The 21,140-nt window shown below is 52.9% G+C and overlaps 1 protein-coding gene across 34 annotated transcripts in view; it reads left to right on the top strand.

Annotated features, from left to right (window-relative positions):
* USP20 (ubiquitin specific peptidase 20) overlaps positions 1-21,140 on the top strand; it is a 41,938-nt gene that overhangs the window by 9,090 nt on the left and 11,708 nt on the right. For 6 of the 34 annotated variants that reach the window (XR_014083289.1, XR_014083301.1, XR_014083300.1 and 3 more), the window contains exons 2-15: positions 956-1,070; positions 3,810-3,906; positions 8,392-8,445; positions 10,244-10,306; positions 10,583-10,714; positions 11,746-11,842; positions 12,231-12,300; positions 13,382-13,495; positions 14,545-14,623; positions 16,445-16,892; positions 17,446-17,586; positions 17,913-18,022; positions 18,297-18,469; positions 19,105-19,199. Coding sequence is in view for 17 of the 34 variants with exons in the window: in XM_081594806.1 (XP_081450932.1) it covers positions 3,826-3,906; positions 8,392-8,445; positions 10,244-10,306; positions 10,583-10,714; positions 11,746-11,842; positions 12,231-12,300; positions 13,382-13,495; positions 14,545-14,623; positions 16,445-16,892; positions 17,446-17,586; positions 17,913-18,022; positions 18,297-18,469; positions 19,105-19,199 (1,657 nt within the window). In the remaining 17 variants the exon portion in view is untranslated. Of the gene's footprint in view, positions 1-45; positions 337-714; positions 808-955; positions 1,071-1,198; positions 2,009-2,095; positions 2,537-3,809; positions 3,907-8,391; positions 8,446-10,243; positions 10,307-10,582; positions 10,715-11,745; positions 11,843-12,230; positions 12,301-13,381; positions 13,496-14,544; positions 14,624-16,444; positions 16,893-17,445; positions 17,587-17,912; positions 18,023-18,296; positions 18,470-19,104; positions 19,200-21,140 lie in introns of those variants that run through there. The other 28 variants (XR_014083290.1, XR_014083303.1, XR_014083302.1 and 25 more) reach the window with 16 other exon arrangements.

Genomic DNA, 21,140 nt, shown 5'->3' with positions numbered 1-21,140 from the left:
ACGTGACCGTTTGAAATGGTAGCTTCTAACTGCCTCTCCCTCTTTGAACTGCCTGCACCTAGAAGACGTGGCCCATGAAGGCAGGGGGCAGTGTTGATGTGCAGACGCACCGCGTTGTGTCTGTAGCCTTGGCTTGCTCACGACTCGGGGGTCAGGGGTTCTGAGCAGTGGAAAGTTCTTGGGAGGCTGGAAGGATGATCTGAGGGTCTCAGTGGCGCTCGTGGAAAGGGTGGATCCTCCGGTCTGGCGGGGAGCAGTTGTTGGAGCAGCCCCCCGTGGCCCTCCGCTGCCGAACCGTCTCTCAGGGATCACAAAGGTAATGCCCAGCAGTGACTAGTGAGGAGTCTGACACCCCCCTGGGGGGAGGGCTGACCCTGTTTGCCAGCTCCACCCAAGCCTTCTTCAGCTGTCCCAGCAGTGGTGTGTTTTTATTGTCCCTGGAGACAGACTGGGGAGTATGTCCAGCCTGTGGATGCCCCAAATGTCCAAAAATTCACTCCCCACCCCCAGGAGGAATTGTGGGCTGTTTATAGCTTCTGCTTGGTGTTGAGAGTGTTTCTTTTTCAAGAGTTATTTATTTATTTTATTTTATTTTGATTTTGGCTGTGCTGGGTCTTTGTTGCTGCGAGCAGGCTTTCTCTAGTTGCAACTGGCGGGGGCTCCCCTCCGTTGCAGTGTGCGGGGTTCTCGTTGCAGTGGCTTCTCTTGTTGCAGAGCACAGGCTCTAGGCGTGCTTCAGCAGTTGCCGCTCCTGGGCTCTTCAGCACAGGCTCAGCAGTTGTGGCGCCACGACTTAGTTGCTCCAAGGCATGTGGGGGTCTTCCCAGACTAGAGATCAAACTGGTGTCCTTTGCATCACAAGGCTGACTCTTAACCACTGGACCCCCAGGGAAGTCTCTAGAGTGATTTTTAAGGTTAACTGAACTACATGAAGTGTGCTGGTTTGCCTTCCCAGGTTCCCCAGCGGAAGCCTGTACTCACCCCAGCCCAGTGCAGCAACTCACCACTGTCGGCCGGGACCGAAGAATGCGGAGGGTGACTGCCTCCTGGGGCTGTCGCTTTGCCCAGAGGTAGGCCCGCAGCCTCTCCCACTCAGGTGTCGCCCTTACATATGGACTGAGAAGGAAGTATAGATTTTTCTTTTTAGGTGAAATGATAGAATCTTGGTTATGTGGGTTTTTTTTTTTGCTTTTTCGAGTTTCAGAAAAACATACACGGATGAAACGATGTGATATCTGGGATATGCTGCAAAAAGGAGGAAGTGGCAGGTTGAGATGAAGCAAGGTTGGGCACGGATTAATTGTGAAGCCAGGTGATGAATGCGTGGGGGCGGGTTACACATTTCTGTCTACTTCCGCATATGTTTGCATTTTCTGTAAGTTCCAAAGAGCAGGCCAAGAGTCTGACCCGCTTGGGTTTTGGCCTCAGTCCTGGAGCTCCTGTGTGCAAGACCTGGGACCAGAAGGCGTCCTGTTTACTCATCTGTAAAATGGGGCAAAGCCCAGCCTCTGAGATGGCTGGGGACGCTTTCAAGGGAAGAATGCAGGGAAGGCACTTAGTCTGGGGCCTGGCGCCTCATCGGCACTCGTCACTCCTGTCTGGCGTGGAGTCTGGGCCAGTTCACCGCTGCAGGTCCTTCGGGGTGGGGAGGGGCTTGCAGGAGGGCGCCTGGGGGGCCCACCTCCCTCTGGTGGTTGCACAACCTCTGCCTTTGATTAAAGCACCATCAGCTTCTCCTGCATCTTTAATTGATTAGGCCCTTTTGCTTGGTAATAGTTTGGAGCTAGAGTCAAAAGCCACATTCCTGGGTACAATTTCAGCTAAAATATTGGGTGGCGGCAGCATTTACTTATTTATTTTTAAACGTTTTCTTTCGAGATAATTATAGACTCACAGTAAGTTGCCAAAAAATGTGCTGGGAGGTCCCATGTTCCCTTCCCCCTGAGTCCCCCAGTGGTACCGCATCTCTGGTGTGTCTAGTACAGCATCACGACCAGCAGAGAGACCGGTAAGCCCAGGAAACTCGTTCAGATTTCACCAGTTTTACCCACACTCATTTGTGTGTGTGTGTGTTTATGTGTGTGTGTGTGTTCAGTTCCAGGCAGTTTTCCCTGGTGGCTCAGATGGCAAAGCATCTGCCTGCAGTGCAGGAGACCTGGGTTTGATCCGTGGATCAGAAAGATCCCCTGGAGAGGGGAATGGCAACCCACTCCAGTATTCTTATCTGGAGAATCCCATGGACAGAGGAAGCTGGAGGGCTGTAGTCTGTGGGGTTACAAAGAGGCGGACACGACTGAGCAACTAATACATACAAATGCATGCAGATCCACGTCACTACCGCCGCCGTCAAAATACAGAGCTGCCCAGCGCAGCAAGGAGTTCTCTCGAAGGAAGCATTTGCTTTTCAAACTGAAATCGCTTTCTTTCCTTCTGATTTAAAAAAGAGAAGAATTATACACAGAAGAGTGTCAGGATGGAAGTTTGCCACAATATCATCAGCAATTTATTTTACTTTATTGTTATTGTTGTTTAACTGGTAAGTTGTGTCCGACTTTTTTGTGACCCCATGGACTCTAACCCTCCCAGGCTCCTCTGTCCATGGGATTTCCCAGGCAAGAACACTGGAGTGGGTTGCCATTTCCTCCTCCAGGGGATCTTCCCGACACAGGGATGGAACTCTTGTCTCCTGCATTGGCAGGCAGATTCTTTACCACTGAGCCACCAGAAAGTGAAGTGAAGTTGCTCAATCGTGTCTGACTCTGTGAGCCAATGGACTATAGCCTCCCAGGCTCCTCTGTCCATGAGATTTTCCAGGCAAGAATACTGGCCATTTCCTTCTCCAGGGGATTTTCCCAATCCAGGGATCGAACCCAGGTCTTCTGCATTGCAGGCAGATGCTTTACCATATAAGCCCCCAGGGCTCAGCCCTCTATTTTACTTTATACCTTGTACTTTAAAAAGTATATCATCTGAGTTTTGTTTTTATAATTGTAAAAAAAAAAAAAAAAGCAATAACCACACAGCTCTTATGAAATCTATCACCCAGATACACCACCGTTGGTGCTTCAGCGAACATCTTTCAGACCCCTTCCTAGCTTGGTTTGCCCACCCTTCTCTGTGACTTTCTCATTCTCAAATAGCATTTTCTGGAGGAGCTGCTGCTCTGACTTCCTCCTCTAGTATCGTGGAGTTTCAAGATTCTTCTCTAAGTGCGGTTTCTCACAGGAAGTGAGATAAGTGGCCTTTGGGTCACCTGGCCTCTCTGAAGCTCTTGAGAAGAGGGAGCTTGCTTGCTCAGAGAAGAGGGTGGTCCCCTTCTGTTCTTGCCTTTCTACTCGGTTTTCAGAGCTGGCCTCTCCGCCCTGCCCGCTGCTGCCCCCTGGTGTAAAGTCGTCTCCAGGTCAGGGAGCTGGTCTCTTTCAACAGAACTGTGGTTTTAGATTCCCTAACAGGCAGCTCTCCAAATGCAAGAAGCACCCTTGCGTCTTCCCTATCAACAGTTCTCATCATCACACCCAGTGTTTGAATTCTAATCATGTCTCTACACTTGCTGTCCCTGGGCCAGGCATTTCACTGATATTTCCTCCGTGAAGCCTCTGAGCAGCCCTTCCGGAAGGTGTTATCTCTCTCCCCAATCCTCAGGCGAAGAGGGGTGAGGCTCAGAGCAGTTAAGTAGCTTCTCCGGGTCACCAGCCAGTACATGACAGATATGGGGCTCAAGACCCAAGTATGCACTTAACCCCCAGCCTCTCCTGCCTCCAGCCGGCAGGGGCTGCCATTAACCCAGGATCCCTTGTGTTTCCTTGTAGGTGAGCCCGGGACAGCATGGGGGACTCCAGGGACCTTTGTCCTCATCTGGACTCAATAGGGGAGGTGACCAAAGAGGACTTGCTGCTCAAATCCAAGGTAAAGGGTCAGACCCTCCTGGGCTAAGGCCCGCACCCAGGGCACCCCGCCCCGCCCCCCTCCCCGTCCCCGCCACATTCCTGGGATACAGACATTTCTGAAGCCGCGGAAGCACTGGCTCCCAGCAGTCTCTGCTTGGCCTTTTATGTAAATGGAAAAGCTGGCATCTGTTCAGGAGGCCTTCCGGGGCTGCGTCCTAACAGCCATTAATTACCACGTAGACCAGTCCATTTGGGAGCACTGATGCCCATTAGCGGCTGGAGCAGGTGCAAGGCGGAGAGTCAGGCTCCGAGAGAGTCCACAGGCATTTTTGCACATGTAACCTGAGAAGGGCTCAGGGAGGTTCAAAGAGAAGAGGTGGGCCACTGTTTGTTTGGTTTTTTGTTTGTCTACACCATGGCTTGCAGGGTCTTAGTTCCCTGACCAGAAATCAAACCTGTGTGCCCTGCAGTGGAGGCTTGGAGTCCTAACCACGGGGCCCCCAGGGGATTCCCAAAGGTCGGCCACACTGAATAGGGAGGATGTGTTGCTGTCTGTTTGTTAGATTAAATTTTTTGTGAGTAGGTAACGCTTTAACATGGTTCAAAAATGAAATGACGTAAGAAGAACAATGTCAAGGAGTCCCCCCCCCACCCGTCCTGTGCGCGTCCTCTCCGTCCCACCCTCCAGACAACCACGAACATTGGTTTCTTTTGTATCTTTTCAGAGTTTGTTTATGGGAATACTTATTTTTCATTTTCCCCTCTATTACATAAAAAGTAGTCTACTGTAGCTATTTTTGTAGCATGCTCTATTCACCTGGCACTGTATCTTGGAGCTCTTTGGTCTCAGCACGTGGATCTCATGGTTTGTTTTAAAGTTGCATCATAATTCACTGTGTAGACTCCACAGTTGATTCTCTGTGGGTGGACATCCAGGCCCTTTGCAGCCTTCTGCCTACGTGTTGTTGCGTTCAGGGGCAGGGCTGTATGTAGGGGCCATTCCCAGGGGTGGGGGTTGGGTCAGACTCCTAGACAGATTTCTGTGTCTTCTTTCCAGGCACCTAAAGCTGGTCATTCAGCCTCCCTGCACCAGCAGGTGCTGGGTGGCTTTTGGCCTGAGCTGGTTTAGTCTCAGGTGTGATTCTTCAAAGTTCCTGTGGCTTCTTTTGAAGTCATTTTGCTTGCTGTTACTGAACCAGGTTCATCTGCTGATTCATATCAAGCCAAACGCTGAGACACCAAGGTTTGCAGCAAGGAAAGGGTTGATTCACAAGGCAGCCAAGTGAGGAGACAGGAGAACAAGCCTCAGATCAGCCTCCTAGAAGGCGAGGGGCTTGGGATATTTATGGGATAAAGAAGCAGGGTGGTCTTAGGCATGGGGAGAGATGAGGTCATCAGTGTTCTGCACAGGTGTGTCTGAGTTAACGTGCTTCTTCCTAGGATGCGTCTTCAAAAATGGAGGTGCTTAGCATGATCTGAGGCTGGAGTTTTGGGCCCTTTGACATCAAAAGGTCATTTATCGGACACTTACACACACCCAATTTTAGGGTTAGTGGTCCCAAACAGTCTTAGCCAGCTCGAACTGGACAGGACTCCAAGTTTCTGAAAAAACAGCCTAAACCCCTATTACTATAGCAACCCATACATCAGAGCTGTTATCTGTAGGGGTGGTTAAGGAGTCTTGTGATGTATAGGCTACATGAAGCATAGAGGGTATGTAGTTTAAAAAAAATAATAATTAAGGCAAGCTTGCTCAGTGAAGGCAGGCTTCAAGCAGAGGGGTTTTTTTACCCAGCTGTTCCCTTAGTTGCTGTTGTGTAAGACAAGTTCCATTTCTGTTCGTCACCAATTTCTGCTAACCCTGTAGAGCATGGTTTCAGTGTGGTCAGGAGGAAGAACAGAGCAAGGCTCTGGTGCATTTGCACTGTCTTACGCCGAGTCTCTTCCTGCGTCTGCACAAAGGAATAAGTGAAACAAGCTGAGAGTTTCTCGGGAAATCTGAGAGCAGGGAGGAGACGAACAAGGCGGGAAGAGGGAGGCAGAACTTGGGAAGATCGGGCTGGGACATGGCAGCCTTTTGGAAATCTACAAAATGAAACCAACATGGTTTTAAAATACCCAGAAGGCGCGAGGATTGAACCAGGTAGCTCACAATAGAGGCAATACAAATGGCTGAGAAACTCTTGAAAAAAGGTGCTTGACTTCCCTGGAGGTCAAGGATTTTGCCAGGAAACCAACATGGCACCGTTTCAGATGCACAAACTGCTGTCACTCAGAGCCGACCGAGGGAGGGAAGTGGACCCGACATTTGTAGTCAAGTTACCGTGACTGCAGGGGTTTGATTCCTGCTCTCGGAATGTATCTAGTAGCAATGTATGCACCAGTTACAAGATGCAAATATAGCAGTGTTTACTGAGCATTATTTGTAAAAGGAAAACACTGGTGGTCATCAGCATATTTACCAGGAAGGGGATGAGTGAAACAGTTGTGGTGTCTGTGCCCATAGTGTGGGCCCCCATTACTTATCACAAAGAATGAGATGGGGTCTCTGTGTACAGACATAGAAGGATCACCCTAAATAGATGACAGAAGCCTGTTACTGAGATGTTTGTATAGTGTGATCTCATTTTTACTAGACAAAGGTATGGAAAGAAATACTTCAATTATTACAGCATATATATATTACATATAATACACTACATATTATGTACAGCATATATGTAATATATGATACATTATGTACAGCATACATATATGTAATATATGACACATATACAGCATGTATGTTTTATATATAATATACTACACATTATATACAGCATGTATGTGTTGTATATAATATAGGACACGTTATATACAGCATATATGTATTATATATAATATATGACACATATATAGCATGTATGTATTATATATAATATACTATATACTATATATTGTGTATAGCATATATGTATTGTATGTAATATGCTACATGTTATATACAGCATATGCATATCATTTAAATTGTTGAAACAAGCATACAATACTTTTATCATTTATATGATTGAAATGAAAAAAAAAACTTGGGAAGATGGGATTGAACTGTGAAATCAGAAAGTCACAAAAGAGATGACAAATTTGGAAAGGTCAGGAGCAGAAACTTTGAGTCTACCAAGCAGACTGGTCTCCTGCCACCCTTAGCATCCTTGGCAAGAGACCCTAAGACACAGACTGCAAACCTCAGCCCCACTGATGGGATGAGTTGCGCCTTCTCAACCTTACTGAGGGTGCCATGTTCAGGACTTTTAGAAACACAGCCAGAATCTGGGCTTAGTGAAAAGAAGTTCCCATGGAGGCCTAAGGGTTGATGTGGCCACCCTTGGGAGAAAACTGGGCCCTTCTTGTAAGTTTGATGACCCTGAATCCTCAGCTGACAGTGCTTCTGACAGTAGGGTCATGACCTCTCCAAACCTCCATTTCTCATCTGTAAGAAGAGGATCTTGGGACCTGTTGCAGAGACTGTGATAAGGATTACATGAGCAAGATCCAAAGAACTTAGCTGGATACCTGGCTCATTGTGATCCCTCACCAGGGATCAGCTCTGTAACTGCTACAGAGACCAGTGCTTAGAATTCATCTCACAACTGGCAGAGACACACTGGGTATTGTGGAAGCTTAGCTGGAAACTGCTGTTCTAGACAGGTACAGACAAAATTACTTAGGACAGTTTAAATTATAATGAAAAGACCTTGAAATATAGTGAGTTAAATGAGATAGGAGTTTACTTTTCTCACTGAGCAGTCCAGATGTAGGTAGCTCTGATAGAGTGGCTCTGTCATTCTCAACACATGGCTTTCACCTCCAGGTCCAAAGTGGTTGCTTCAGTTTCTGCCATCACATCTGCATTCTAGCCAATGGAAACAGGAGAGAGACCAAGGGTTGTACAAAACTCAGAAGTGGCACATGTCACTTTTTACTATTATGCTGTGAACTAGAACTGAGCTCCATGATCACAGTGGGGGCTAGGACACATAGTCTGCAGCTCGCTGACCATGTGCTCAGCCAAAATACATAGATTCTTTTATTAAAGCAGGGAAGAGGGATATCAGTGGACCAGAAGCAGGCTCTGTCATCCTGATCAAGAGATACCTGGGTGTTTCTGTGGTCAACAAATACACTGATCTGATTTATACCAGACTCTGTGAAGTCGCAGGGGTAGGCAAAACAGAGCATCCCTCCTTCATGGTACCCATAGCCTAGGCGGGCAGAAAGGCTTAAATAAATGAGTGTCATGAAGGAGTAGAAGGTGTGATGGGAGCATATTAAGGGGTCTGTTTGCTTTAAGTGATTGTGTTGAAAATGTTTTTTCAGGCACGTGAAAAAACGAAATTCAAACAGTAAAGCTTAAAGTGCCCCCATGGGCCGGGATCTCTGTGAGGCAAAGCCTCTGAGCTGAGTCTGGTGGCACACATCCTGGGGCCACTCACACCCTCCTCTTCCTCTCTTTCCCCACCGCACACAGAGCACCTGTCAGTCATGCGGTGTTTCTGGACCCAACCTGTGGGCCTGTCTCCAGGTAAGTTTCCTGCAGCTGCTGGGGGCCTGGAGCTGGGTCCAGACTCTGGGCTGGGAATACCTGTCTTCCATGGGCATGGCCTGAAACCTTGGGCAGGGACACAGGGCATGGATGTCTCTGGTGTGGTGCCCAAGCCAAGAGGGTCCCAGAGTGTGCAAGCCCCTGGGCTGCCTGCCCTTGCAGCCATTAAAGGTGAAGAGGGAAAAGCAGGCTAGAGAAGACTCTGGACTGAATGAGCCCATTGGCATGAAGGGGAAATTTCAGTCCCGCACATGCATGTGAGACGCTGTAGCATCTTGGCTGTGAACCCTGGCATTTGTCGGTGGCAGTCTGTCCCTCGGCCAGGGCTTCCCAGGTGACTCAGTGGTACAGAACCCACCTGCAGTGCAGGAGACGCGGGAGACAAGAGTTCGATCCCTGGTTCAGGAAGATCCCCTGGAGGAGGAAATGGCTACCCACTCCAGGATTCTTGCCTGGAGAATCCCTTGGACAGAGGAGCCGGGCGGGCTACAGTCCATGGGGTTGCAAAGAGTCGGACGTGACTGAGTGACTGAGCATCCACCGACCCACCCACACATACACGCAAGCGCACACACACGCAGACACACACACGTCCCTGGGCCAGTCTGGGTCTTTGTTTTGCCATCTATAAAGCAGAGGCCATAACACTGATGACTGCCCCCGCCTTGTGGACCCTCCTTAGGGTAGAGTTTGACAAGATGGTGCCTATGAGGGCCTTAACAGGGTGTGGCCCGTAGACAATGTCATGCTCACCTAGAAGAGCAACCATAGATGTGTGAACAAGTGACAGTTTTCTTTGGGGGGAGGGGCATCGAATTACAGGTAATTCATTTTTCTCTGTAATTTTGTAGTGTTTTCCAACTTTGCCACAAGTATGTATCTATATAATCTTACTAAAAATTTCTTTGAAAACAAATACGAGGAGAGACAAAAAAGGCAGCTGACGGGCACAAACGTCACAGTTCAAGTCTCTTTGCAGAAAACACAGGAGCCTCCGTAGGGCTCTGGCCTCGTGCTTTCGGGCCCGTCACTCAGGGTAAACTACACTGCAGGGCGCTGTCTGGGGCCCCGGGGACGGCAGGGGGTGTGCGTCATGGCCCTGCCTCCTGGGAGCCCGCAGACGCCCCCCCGAGAGGCCGAGACGGAACCTGACGCAGCCTCTGTGACACAGCCCAAAGGCCACCTCCTTGAAAGGCCCTCACCAGCTGGTGCAGTGCTGACCACCGCTCAAAGGGCACCAGAGCCCTCCTGGGGTGAAACAGGCTGAGGGCCAGGGCTGATGTGGAGGCCGTGAGCTGGGCCTTGGGAGCTGGGTGGATTTGGGGGAGGAGAGCGCAAGGCCAAAGGCAGGTCACCAGGGGGCACAGGGTCAGCACAGGGCCCCCCGGCCGCCTCTGCCCATTCAGTGTCCCCCGTCAGAAAACGGCCACGAGGCCCAGGCACCCCACCCCTGCACCGAAAGTGTGGTTCTGCCAACTGGCCCATCAGGAAGTGGGGTTTTGGTAGAAAATAGGCGAGTGGAGCGGGAGCGGGTCAGGGCGCCCAGCAGCCAGGCCTCAGCCCAGGGCCCACCGCCTGTCTCGGTGAGAGGCGGGGCGGCTGTGTGGCAGACAGCCGTGCCCAGCACGCACCTCGGGTGTGCAAACCTGTGTCCCCGCCCGGCGGCCGGGCCTTGGTCCCTGGGGGTCCTGGGGATGGCGGTGGGGACGCTGCCTCACGGGGTGGCCTTGTCTGTCCTCTTGGCCGCCCCCTCTGCCCCCCTTCCTTCTCTCCCCAGGTCTCTTGCTCCTACGTAGGCTGCGGAGAATCCTTCGCTGACCACAGCACCCTCCACGCACAGGTGAGCGTGGGCCCCTGAGGTCAGACAGCCCAGCATTCAGACCCCAGCTCTAGCCGCCCCCTGGCTCCATCCACCTCTCTGGGCCTCGGCGATTATGTGTGTAAAATGGGAACAGTCCCAGCAAAGAAGGAAGAGAGAAGGCAGCCACAGCCCTTGGCACGCCTGGCTGAGGTGGGGGGAGCAGAATGTGAGGTTCCCAGCCCCTGTCCTGCTGAGGCCACCCGGCGGCACCTGTTAGGCCGGCGTGTTCTCCTCCCTCTGCATCTCGCTCTCTAGGCGAAAAAGCACAACCTGACAGTGAACCTGACCACGTTCCGGGTGTGGTGTTATGCCTGTGAGAAGGAAGTGTTCCTGGAGCCGCGGCTGGCGGCCCACCCGCCTGGCCCTGTGCCCAAGTTCCCAGAGCAGGTGAGGCGGGGCAGGGGCCAGCCGGCAGGGAAACAAGGGCGGGAGCAAGGCAGTGGGTCCCCGACGGCATCTGCTCCTGCTCCGAGTTCCCAGGTGGCTCTGAGGAGCTCAAGGCGGCTAATGCCCGCTGAGCCCCAGCCCTGTCCAGGGCGGTGTGAGGGCTCAGGATGCAGAGGTGACTGGCGGCGCGGTTAGGTCTTGGGGGTGCCCTGGGCCAAGGCCGGCATGGGAAACACCTGGACACCCTTGCCCCAGGCAGTGGACCAGGCCAGGAGCCATTCAGGCCCTTCAGGCCCTTCAAGGAGGCGGGTGGGGGAGCCCAGTGCGGAGCTGACCCTCAGGGAGGGGTCGTTAAATCAGCATCTGAGCCCCCGGAGAGGCCTGATGTGTCTGGGTACAGTGCTGTCTTTCCTCCATGTTGACAATGATGGTCACATAATAGGTGCTCGATAAATGTGTATGGAATATGTTCGTGGACATGATCGATATTCATGATTTTTTTTTTTACAAAAAAGTCTATAAAGAGTATATACAAATCCTGTTTTGGGTGTGTGTGTGTGTGTATTAACAGTTTAAATGCAACAGAGATATAATAATCAACAGTGTTTGTCTCAGAAAAATTGGGCTGCCTGTTGTTTTTTCTTTGTTTCTATTTTTTTCTCAAATTTGTTAGAAATAAAATATTATTACTGATTATTGTAAGTAAAGTACAAGTCAGAGAGTTCCCAGGGCAAGGCCACCAGTTCAGTTCAGTTCAGTTCAGTCGTTCAGTCGTGTCCGACTCTTGGCGACCCCATGGACTGCAGCACGCCAGGCCTCCCAGTCCATCACCAACTCCCGGAGTTTACTCAAACTCACGCCCTCTCTTAACCACCATGTCCCCTGCTCAGGTGGGCTGACTGAGTGGCTAGGGGTCTGGGCTTCTCCCCCAACGCCCCAGAGCAGGGGATGGACACGTGGGCCTGTCCCCAGCCCCTCTCCCTCCTCACCGACTAGTCTTCCTGACTTCTCACCCTGGTTCTTGAACACAGGACTCTCCGCCGCCCTCCCACCCTCTGAAAGCCGTCCCCATCGCTGTGGCGGACGAAGGAGAGTCCGAGTCGGAGGACGATGACCTGAAGCCACGAGGTAACAGCCCCGCGAGGTAACAGCCCTGCGAGCTGTGCCGCCTGGGCAGGTGGGGCGGCGTAGGGTGGTCTCTGTGACACGAGGGCCTCCCTGGAGTGCGGCCCTGGGGCCCGGCAGCCCTCAGCCCGTCTCAGCCCTGTGCCCCTGGGCAGGCTGGCTTCTTTCAGCCTGGGTCGCTGCCCTTGCTCAGTGTGGACAGGGGGCTGGACGGGGCGGAGGCCAAAGGGGTCCGTGGGTTCCGCCCACCGTGGTAACTGGAGCTGTAGGGAGTAGGACTCCATCGGCTGACCCGGCAGGTTTCCCGGGCAGGTCCCGGTGGGGTCGGGAGCCACGGCACCTCTCCGAGTGCTCACCGTCCCCTCCCTCTGTGTGTGTGCTGGTTTCCCAGGCCTCACGGGCATGAAGAACCTCGGCAACTCCTGTTACATGAACGCGGCCCTGCAGGCCCTGTCCAACTGGTAGGTTTTGCCTCATCTGGGAGTCGGGGGGTCCAGGGAACGGCAGCCGCCGCCCCCAAGCTGGGTCGTGTGTGTTGCTCACAGAAGCCTGGATATGGGTACACATCAAAAGTCCCAAAACCACACCTGCCCTTTGACCCAGGAGTCCCTCCTATGGGAATTTATCCTAAAGGAGGTTCCAGTACCCAAAGAGGTTGAGAAAGCTGTCTGTGCGGTTCCTCATCCTGCTGTTTATTGGAAACGCCTGTGGCCCTTTTAAAAGGCCATAAAAATCACAAATTTAGTGCAGATCACCTTTACAGTGAGTTCAGGAAAAAATGGTGCAGGACAGTATTTACGGAAACAGGGAGGAGTTCGGAATATGATAAGCTGAACAAAGTTGCAAACCTTTGTATGGTGCAGTCCCATTTTGGGGGTGAAAATATTATTTTCCATCTAGGATACCCTCTACTCCCTGAGGCTGGGCCATCTCCTCTGCCTGGCACTCAGGGTCTTGCACCTACTAAGGGGTGTGTGTGTGTGTGTGTGTGTGTGTGTGTGTGAAGGAAGGAGGGATAGGGGCTCTGCATGCATAGAAAATACTAGGAGGATATGCCCCAAGTCTTCAGAGTAGCTATCCTCACTCACATGGTAGGATTAAGGTCAGTTACTATTATTTGCTTATCTGTATTTCCTAATTTTTCTACAATAAAAGACTATTTCTTATGTAATGAAGTAACAAAGAAAAAAGAAGTGGGGGAGAGGCCTTCAGGCTCAGGAAGGTTTCTAAGCAGGGGCCGATGAAAGGAGGGGTGATGGTTCCTCTAATTTTTACACAACAGTCTTTAAAGGAAGACCTTATCTCCAGTGCAATCACATTCTAAGGTGGGGGGCTTAGGACTTCAGTGTATGGATTTGGGGGGGATACAATTCAGCCCCATAACAGGTGGGGTCTGTCAAATCACCTACAGGTATTTATGGCTCTGGGGGGCCCTGGTATACCCCCACACAGGACACTTTCGCTTCTCCAGCCAGCACTTGTAAACGATGCCGCGTGCCCCTTCTCTTCTTTGCTGACCTGGCTCCCTGCCCCCTTCCCCAGCCCCCCGCTCACCCAGTTCTTCTTGGAGTGTGGAGGCCTGGTGCGCACAGACAAGAAGCCAGCTCTGTGCAAAAGTTATCAGAAGCTGGTCTCTGAGGTCTGGCACAGGAAACGGTGAGTGACTGAGTCCCCGACCTCGGGCAGGGGTGTGGGGACAGGCTTTCTGTTGGGTACCTTGATGGAGCACTTCGGTGCACTCAGCCTCTCACCATCTCGGACTGCACTTCCCCCTGTGTCATGCTTACGGGGGCCCTTCCAGGTGTAGGTCACAGCCGACTCTGGCTTGCAAACTGGGGAAACTGAGGTTCAGGGAGATTCAAGCGTCTTGCCCAAGATAACACGTCCTGTGAAAGGCGCAGCTAGAACTTGAACCTGGGGTTGACTGCAGCTGGCAGCGCTTCAGAGCGTGTGTGCTGAGACACGCGGGGACCACTCCTAGGTCTCAGCCACATCTGTGCACATAGAACAGGGTTTCAGAAGTGGTGGCTGACACTGACCAGACAGAGGCTTTAGCTCAGTGTAAAAGGAGTTTAAAGACCAGATGCCTGGGGTAGATCCAGGAAAACGTTAAAATTGGGAATAAAGTGAGTGCATAGAAATATATTAAATTTAAAGCAGATTATTAAACAGCATGATGAAGAACAGCTCCAACTTTAAGCCACGTTCAAGTGTTTACCTGCATGTAATTTTGCGTCTGCATTGTCAAGGAAACATCTGGAAATATTCATGGTGGTTACTTCGGCAGGATGCTGCTCGTGTTGATGATTCTTTGCTGTGCTTTTCTGAAATTTTCTATGTTTTTAAAATAGTTTCTATTTTAAAATAATGAACATCTGTGACTTTTGAAATTAGAAAGCAACAGTAAATATTTCAGAATGAGAACAATTTTAAAGGAGGCGTGTCACAGGCTGGCAGGACGTGATGCCATCCTAGTCAAGGGTGCTCTGCCTGGCTGAGCCATGACTTGATGTTTCCTTTCCTGACCTTAGAGATGTGCAAACCTTCCGGGGCCCCTGGCTGGGCCAGCACCGCCAACATTGCAGTAAACGCCACACAGAACCTGATCTGGCCATCATGGTTGCCCAGCTGCCCAGCTGTCCTCGCAGGCTTGAGTAGTTCAGAGCAGACTGCCGCCTGTACTAACGGATTTGGTCTTCCTACAGCCCTAGCTACGTGGTTCCCACCAGCCTGTCCCACGGGATAAAGTTGGTCAACCCAATGTTCCGAGGCTACGCCCAGCAGGTAGGCCATCTGAGCTGCCCTGGGGGATACCCAGGGCTGTAAACCAAGACCAGTGTGGATAAGACCAGGGGTCTGCATTGCCAGGCGGGACTCCTGGACCAGACTCGCTGCCCAAGCCCTTCACAGGTGCAAGGACCTCAGAGCCTCCCAGCAACCTGCTGGTGTTCTCCCCACTCGACAGATGGGGAGACTGAGGTTCAGCGGGCAAGTCCTCGCCCAGTGACCACATACCAGTTACACAGCTGGTACAAGGCAGAGGGGAGAATTGACCTCAGGCAGCCTTGACTCCCGGCCTATGTACCTACTCAAATTGGCCCATGCTTTCTCCTTCCCCGAACCACAGGCAAATTTCACTTTTAGTAAACTAGGCATTTTGATGGCGAGTTTTTGTAAATCTAGAGAACCCCTCTGGAATCAGTGGTATCTTTCTATGGCATAAAATCACGGACTCATGGTGAAGCAGAATGCAGCCACATGCTTCCCTCTGCCCTGAGCTGACCGTTCAGGCCCTACCCCAGATTGGGGTTTTGCTGCTGGGCTTGTAGCTGGGGCCAAACCTGTTTGACACTCTGCTGACAAAATCCACCTAGAGCCAGCCCCTCCCTTGGCTAGAACTGAGAAAAGAAGGCCCCTCTCTCCATGTTGGTGACCTGAGGCTTTGGGTGTGCGGCTGGCTCTGGCCACTGCATAGTCGCCATCTTGTGTGGGTGGGAGTTGGGCCCTCGGGGCTGCTTCTGATACCCAGGTCAGGGACTGTGAGGGACAGGACTGGACTTTGAACGCAGTGGCCCCACACGGGCACTAGGGGCCCCCAGTTGCCCGTGGCCTGCCACCATCATCTTCTGACCTTCTGAAGCACCTCCTGTGTGCCCTGCTCCTTGCCTGGGCCAGTGGGCAAGGTTGTGCCAGAGGCTTCGCTGCCCTGGCTCCCCCTGGGCTTGCGACCTCATCTCAAAGTAGTCAGGGTCACGGCAGCACTGCCGGGAGCAGAGGCCCAGCCAGCCTGCAGTGGCAGCTCTGTCCTGCCCACTTCCTGTCTGGACCACTGAGCTGTGCCCAGGCCTGCGGAACGCCTGTCCCTCCTGCCACAAGTTATGGGAAGGCATGGACACCAGGGCTGGCGAAGGACCAGAGAAGCAGAGAGCACCAGGGGTGGGTTAAGATTGTTGGTGGCCTGGCCTGCCAGCTGGCATTGCCACCCTCAAAACTCTGGGCGCTCACATGCACACACCCTCACGGTGTCACCTGTGTCCTACTCAGCTCTGTGCTCACACTCACTTCCCCTCCTTTTGGGAGCAAGGAGACTTCCATGGCTGAACGCTTACATCCGCTGTCTCCCGTGCTAAGTCAGAAGCAGGGCTGGAGAGCGGGCGCCTGGAGTCGGGGGGACCTGGGTCACCTGTCCACTCTGCCACTTCAGAGCGCAAGACCTGGGAGGGGTCGGCTGGCCTCCCAGCCTTTGCGTCTCCTCAGTAGAAGGGGTGGAGAAGGAAATGGCAACCCACTCCAGTGTTCTTGCCTAGAGGATCCCGTGGACAGAGGAGCCTGGTGGGCTGCTGTCCATAGGGTCGCCCAGAGTCGGACATGACTGAAGCGACTTAGCATGCATGCATGCATTGGAGAAGGAAATGGCAACCCACTCCAGTGTTCTTGCCTGGAGAATCCCAGGGACAGAGGAGCCTGGTGGGCTGCTGTCTATGGGATCACACAGAGTTGGACACAACTGAAGTGACTTAGCAGCAGCAGCAGCAGTAGTAGAAGGGGGTCAGATGGGCCCTGCCTGAGAGGGGTGCCCGTGCTGAGGCCGCCCTGGAATTCCAGGACACCCAGGAATTCTTGCGCTGCTTGATGGACCAGCTGCACGAGGAACTCAAGGAGCCCGTGGTGGCCACAGCTGCGGCGCTGACCGAGGCGCGGGACTCGGACTCCAGCGACACGGATGAGAAGCGGGAGGGCGACCGGAGCCCCTCAGAGGACGAGTTCCTGTCCTGCGACTCCAGCAGCGACCGCGGCGAGGGCGACGGGCAGGGACGCAGCGGGGGAAGCTCCCAGGCCGAGGCGGAGCTGCTGATGGCAGATGAGGCGGGCCGCGCCATCTCCGAGAAGGAGCGCATGAAGGACCGCAAGTTCTCGTGGGGCCAGCAGCGCACCAACTCGGAGCAGGTGGATGAGGACGCTGACGTGGACACCGCCATGGCCGCCCTGGAGCAGCAGCCCCCAGAGACGCAGCCTCCTTCCCCGCGGTCCACCAGTCCCTGCCGGACGCCAGGTACCAGCCAGCCGCTGGGGCACCGCGGCCCCGTTGGACCCCAGCCCTACCCTGGGGGGCTTAGACGGGAAAGAATCTGCCTGCAGTGCAGGAGATCTGGGTTTGATCCCTGGATCCAGACGGTCTCCTGGAGAAGGGAATGGCAACCCACTCCAGTATCCTTGCTTGGAGAGTCCCATGGACAGAGGAGCCTGGCGGGCTACAGTCCACGGGGGTCGCAAAGAGCTGGACATGACTGAGTGGCTTATACTACCCTAGAGGGCTGCTCTCCCACTAGACCCGGCCTCTGGGTGAGCAGTCAGGTGAATAGCATGTCACTTGGTTGAGAAGGAATAAGATAGGAGCCCGCACTGAGTTCAAGCCCCCACTGGGAATGGGAAGTGTGTGGGACACATGTCCTATGTAGGGGCTTGGGAGTGGGCTGGGCTCAGGGCAGAGGAGACGTGGTGGGTTCAGGCCTTGGTGCCCTTCGGAGGCTCTGGAGGTCTTCCTGACCAGGCCGGGGGTTGGCTTAGCCGCCCAGCACAGTCCCCCTCGCCCCATCCACCCCCAGAGCCGGACAACGAGGCGCACATGCGCAGTAGCTCCCGGCCCTGCAGCCCCGTCCACCACCACGAGGGCCACGCCAAGCTGGCCAGCAGCCCTCATCGTGCGAGCCCTGTGAGGATGGGGCCGGCCTACGTGCTCAAGAAAGGTTCGGAGGAGGGGCAGGTGGAGAGGGGAGGCGGGCAGGGCCTCCCCAGTGGAGCTCTGGGCGGGGTGGGGGTGCGGAGGTTGCACCCCTGGCGGCGGTGTTTGGTTTGCAAGCACTTGCTGCCGGGATCTGCGCCGTGCGCCCTTCGCGCGGTTTCTCTGAGCCCTCCTAACACCGCTGGGACGCGAGTTGGGGGGGAGGTGGCGTGGGAGCCGGTCACGTGACTCGTACATGCACAACCACCCAGCGCCCGCCCCTGGCCCCCCGGGCAGGCGGGCGGGGCGGGGCATGGTCCCAGGTCTAGCCCCAGGACGCGGTGCCCCCAGCCCAGGTCCCCGGCAGCCGGCGGCGGAAGGAGCAGAGCTACCGCAGCGTCATCTCGGACATCTTCGACGGCTCTGTCCTCAGCCTCGTGCAGTGTCTCACCTGTGACCGGGTGGGTGCCCCGCGGGGAGGGGAGGGGTGCACAGGGCTTCCCACTCAGCTTGGGGCTGGGGCACTGGCTCTCCGCCCGGTACCCGCCCCTGCATCTCTCTAGAGGCGGGCCCTGGTGGTGGGGCTCCTCATGTCCCAGGACAGGGGAGCTGGCCCTCTGCCCCACACCTGTCATCTGGCAGCCGGGGTTTGAGGTCCAGACGCAGGCTGGTCTGGGCAGGGCAGAACCCTGGCAGATGGAGAGCCAGGCTGACCTTCAACCCCACCCCCCCAAGGTGTCCACCACGGTGGAGACATTCCAGGACCTGTCACTGCCCATTCCTGGCAAGGAGGACCTGGCCAAACTCCACTCGGCCATCTACCAGAACGTGCCGGCCAAGCCGGGCGCCTGCGGGGACAGCTATGCCGCCCAGGGCTGGCTCGCCTTTATTGTGGAGTATATCCGACGGTATGTCCACCTCCCTGCCTGCTGAAAGACAGTACCACCCTTGGCTGGTCTTCCTGGAGCTGGCAGCTTGACGGCCGACAGACCTTTAACAGCCAAATACCAGCTTTCACAGGGATGAGGGTGTGGTTCGGAAGGGGCTTGAGGCTGAAGGATGCTTGGGAGTTAGCTTAGTGGGGTGGGCATGTTTGTGGCCATACTGAGGTGGCCTGGTTTGAGCAGGGCCATGGATTGGAAGGCAGTAATGATGGGGAGAGTGCCCAGGTGTTAGCTAGAAAGGAGGGCAGTGGCTGAGTGAGGGCCTGGCCCTGTGGGGAGAGCCGGTGGGTTCTCTGGAACCCCCACTGTGTTCCACGAAGCCTGCTTTACCCTCCTGATGTCAGGAACCTGTGCTCTGCCCTGAAGACAGGTCAGCGTGGCCAGGGCCTCTTCACAGACAGGGAAGACAAGACTCAGGGGGAGGTGATGTCACCCTCACAAGGACACTGGCTGGTGGTCCCAGGTTTCTGGCTCCAGACCTCAGCTCACTCCAAACAGACCTCTCTGGACCCAAACAGACCTCAGCCCCCCAGGCCCCCGCATCTTACTCTTGCCAAGACCCTGGCAGCAGCCCCCGCACTAGCTTTCTGTCTCTGTAGCTTCGTGGTATCCTGCACCCCTAGCTGGTTTTGGGGGCCAGTCGTCACCCTGGAAGACTGCCTGGCTGCCTTCTTTGCTGCTGATGAGCTGAAGGGTGAGTGGACCGGGCTGGAATGGGGCTGGGGCGGCTGGGTCAGCATACGGTTCAAGGTTTCTGAGATGCACTCTCAGTGTCTCACCCCTGCCTGCCAGGCTGGATCTGGGACTGCACACTCTCACAGCCCCACCACCCTGAAGCTGTTAGGGGTTCTCCTGTTTTCCCGTCTTTACTTATTTGGTGAACAAAAAGGATAGCGTTCTTTAATTTTGCGTTTCCTTGATTATTAATAAGCTCAGACATTTAAAAAATACTGACTATATTTCCCATTTTGAAACTTCCCGTTCCTGTCCTCTTCCTGTTTTTCTGTTCAGTGATTGGCATCGCATTAACCTTTGGGAAAACTCTTTTTAATTTTTAAGCGTGGTAAGGTATATATTCCCTTCTGGAGAAGGTGAAGGCTACCCACTCCAGGATTCTGGCCAGGAGAATTTCATGGACTATACAGTCCATGGGGTTGCAAAGAGTTGGACACAACTGAGTGACTTGCGCTTAAGATATGTATAACAAAATGTACCATCGTGACCACTTGTAAGTGTTCAGTTCAGTGTGGTATTAACTATATACATATTATCGTGCAACTAATTTTCAGAACGTTCTCATCTTGCGGAACTGAAACTCTCTGTCCCTTGAATAGCAGTGCCCCGTCTCCCCTTCCACCAGCCCTGGGCAGCCACCATCCTACTTTCTGTTTCTCTGTATTTGACTGTTCCAGGTGCCTCAGTGCAGGTTGAATCACACAGTGTCTGTCCTTTAGTGACTGGCCTGTGCCTCTTAGCAGAACATCCTCAGGGTCCATCCATATTGTAGCAGGTGTAGAGTTTCCTTCCTGTTTTAAGGCCGAATAATATTCCATTGTGTGAATAGACCGCGTTCTGTTTATTCATCATCTGTCGGTGGACCTTTGGGTTGCTCCCACCTTTTGGCTTTGTGAATAATGCTGTGATGAACAGGGATGCACAGGTAACTTTTTGAGACAGTGATTGCATTTCCTTTGGTTGTATACCCATTAGTGGGATTGCTGGGTATTGTGATTGTTCTCAAAATTCTGGCTTATTGAAAATTCTCCAAGCCAGGCTTCAACAGTACGTGAACTGTGAACTTCCAGATGTTCAAGCTGGATTTAGAAAAGGCAGAGGAACCAGAGATCAAATTGCCAACATCCGTTGGATCATTGAAAAGCAAGAGAGTTCCAGAAAAACATCTACTTCTGCTTTATTGACTATGCCAAAGCCTTTGACTGTGTGAATCACAACAGACTATGGAAAATTCTTAAAGAGATGGGAATACCAGACCACCTGACCTGCCTCCTGAGAAATCTGCATGCAGGTCAAGAAGCAACAGTTAGAACTGTGCATGGAACAATAGACTGGTTCCAAATCGGAAAAGGAGTATATCAAGGCTGTATATTGTCACCCTGCTTATTTAACTTCTATGCAGAGTACATCATGCAAAATGCCGGGCTGGATGAAGCACAAGCTGGAATCAAGATTGCCGGGAGAAGTATCAATAACCTCAGATATGCAGATGACACCACCCTTATGGCAGAAGGTGAAGAAGAACTAAAGAGCATATTGATGAAAGTGAAAGAGGAGAAAGAAAAAGTTGGCTTAAAACTCAACATTCAGAAAACTAAGACCATGGCATCCGGTCCCATCACTTCATGGCAAATAGATGGGGAAACAATGGAAACAGTGACAGACTTTATTTTCTTGGGCTCCAAAATCACTGCAGATGGTGACTGCAGCCATGAAATTAAAAGATAATTGCTCCTTGGAAGAAAAGCTATGAGCAACCTAGACAGCATATTAAAAAGCAGAGACATTACTTTGCCGACAAGGGTCCATCTAGTCAAGGCTATGGTTTTTCCAATAGTCACGCATGGATGTGAGAGTTGGACTATAAAAAAGATGAGCACTGAAGAATTGATGCTTTTGA

This window comes from Giraffa tippelskirchi, chromosome 4, assembly GCF_054371585.1.
Source record: "Giraffa tippelskirchi isolate mGirTip1 chromosome 4, T2T-mGirTip1v1.2.pri, whole genome shotgun sequence".
Taxonomy (NCBI): domain Eukaryota; kingdom Metazoa; phylum Chordata; class Mammalia; order Artiodactyla; family Giraffidae; genus Giraffa; species Giraffa tippelskirchi.
This window is presented reverse-complemented; position numbering and strand designations above follow the sequence as displayed.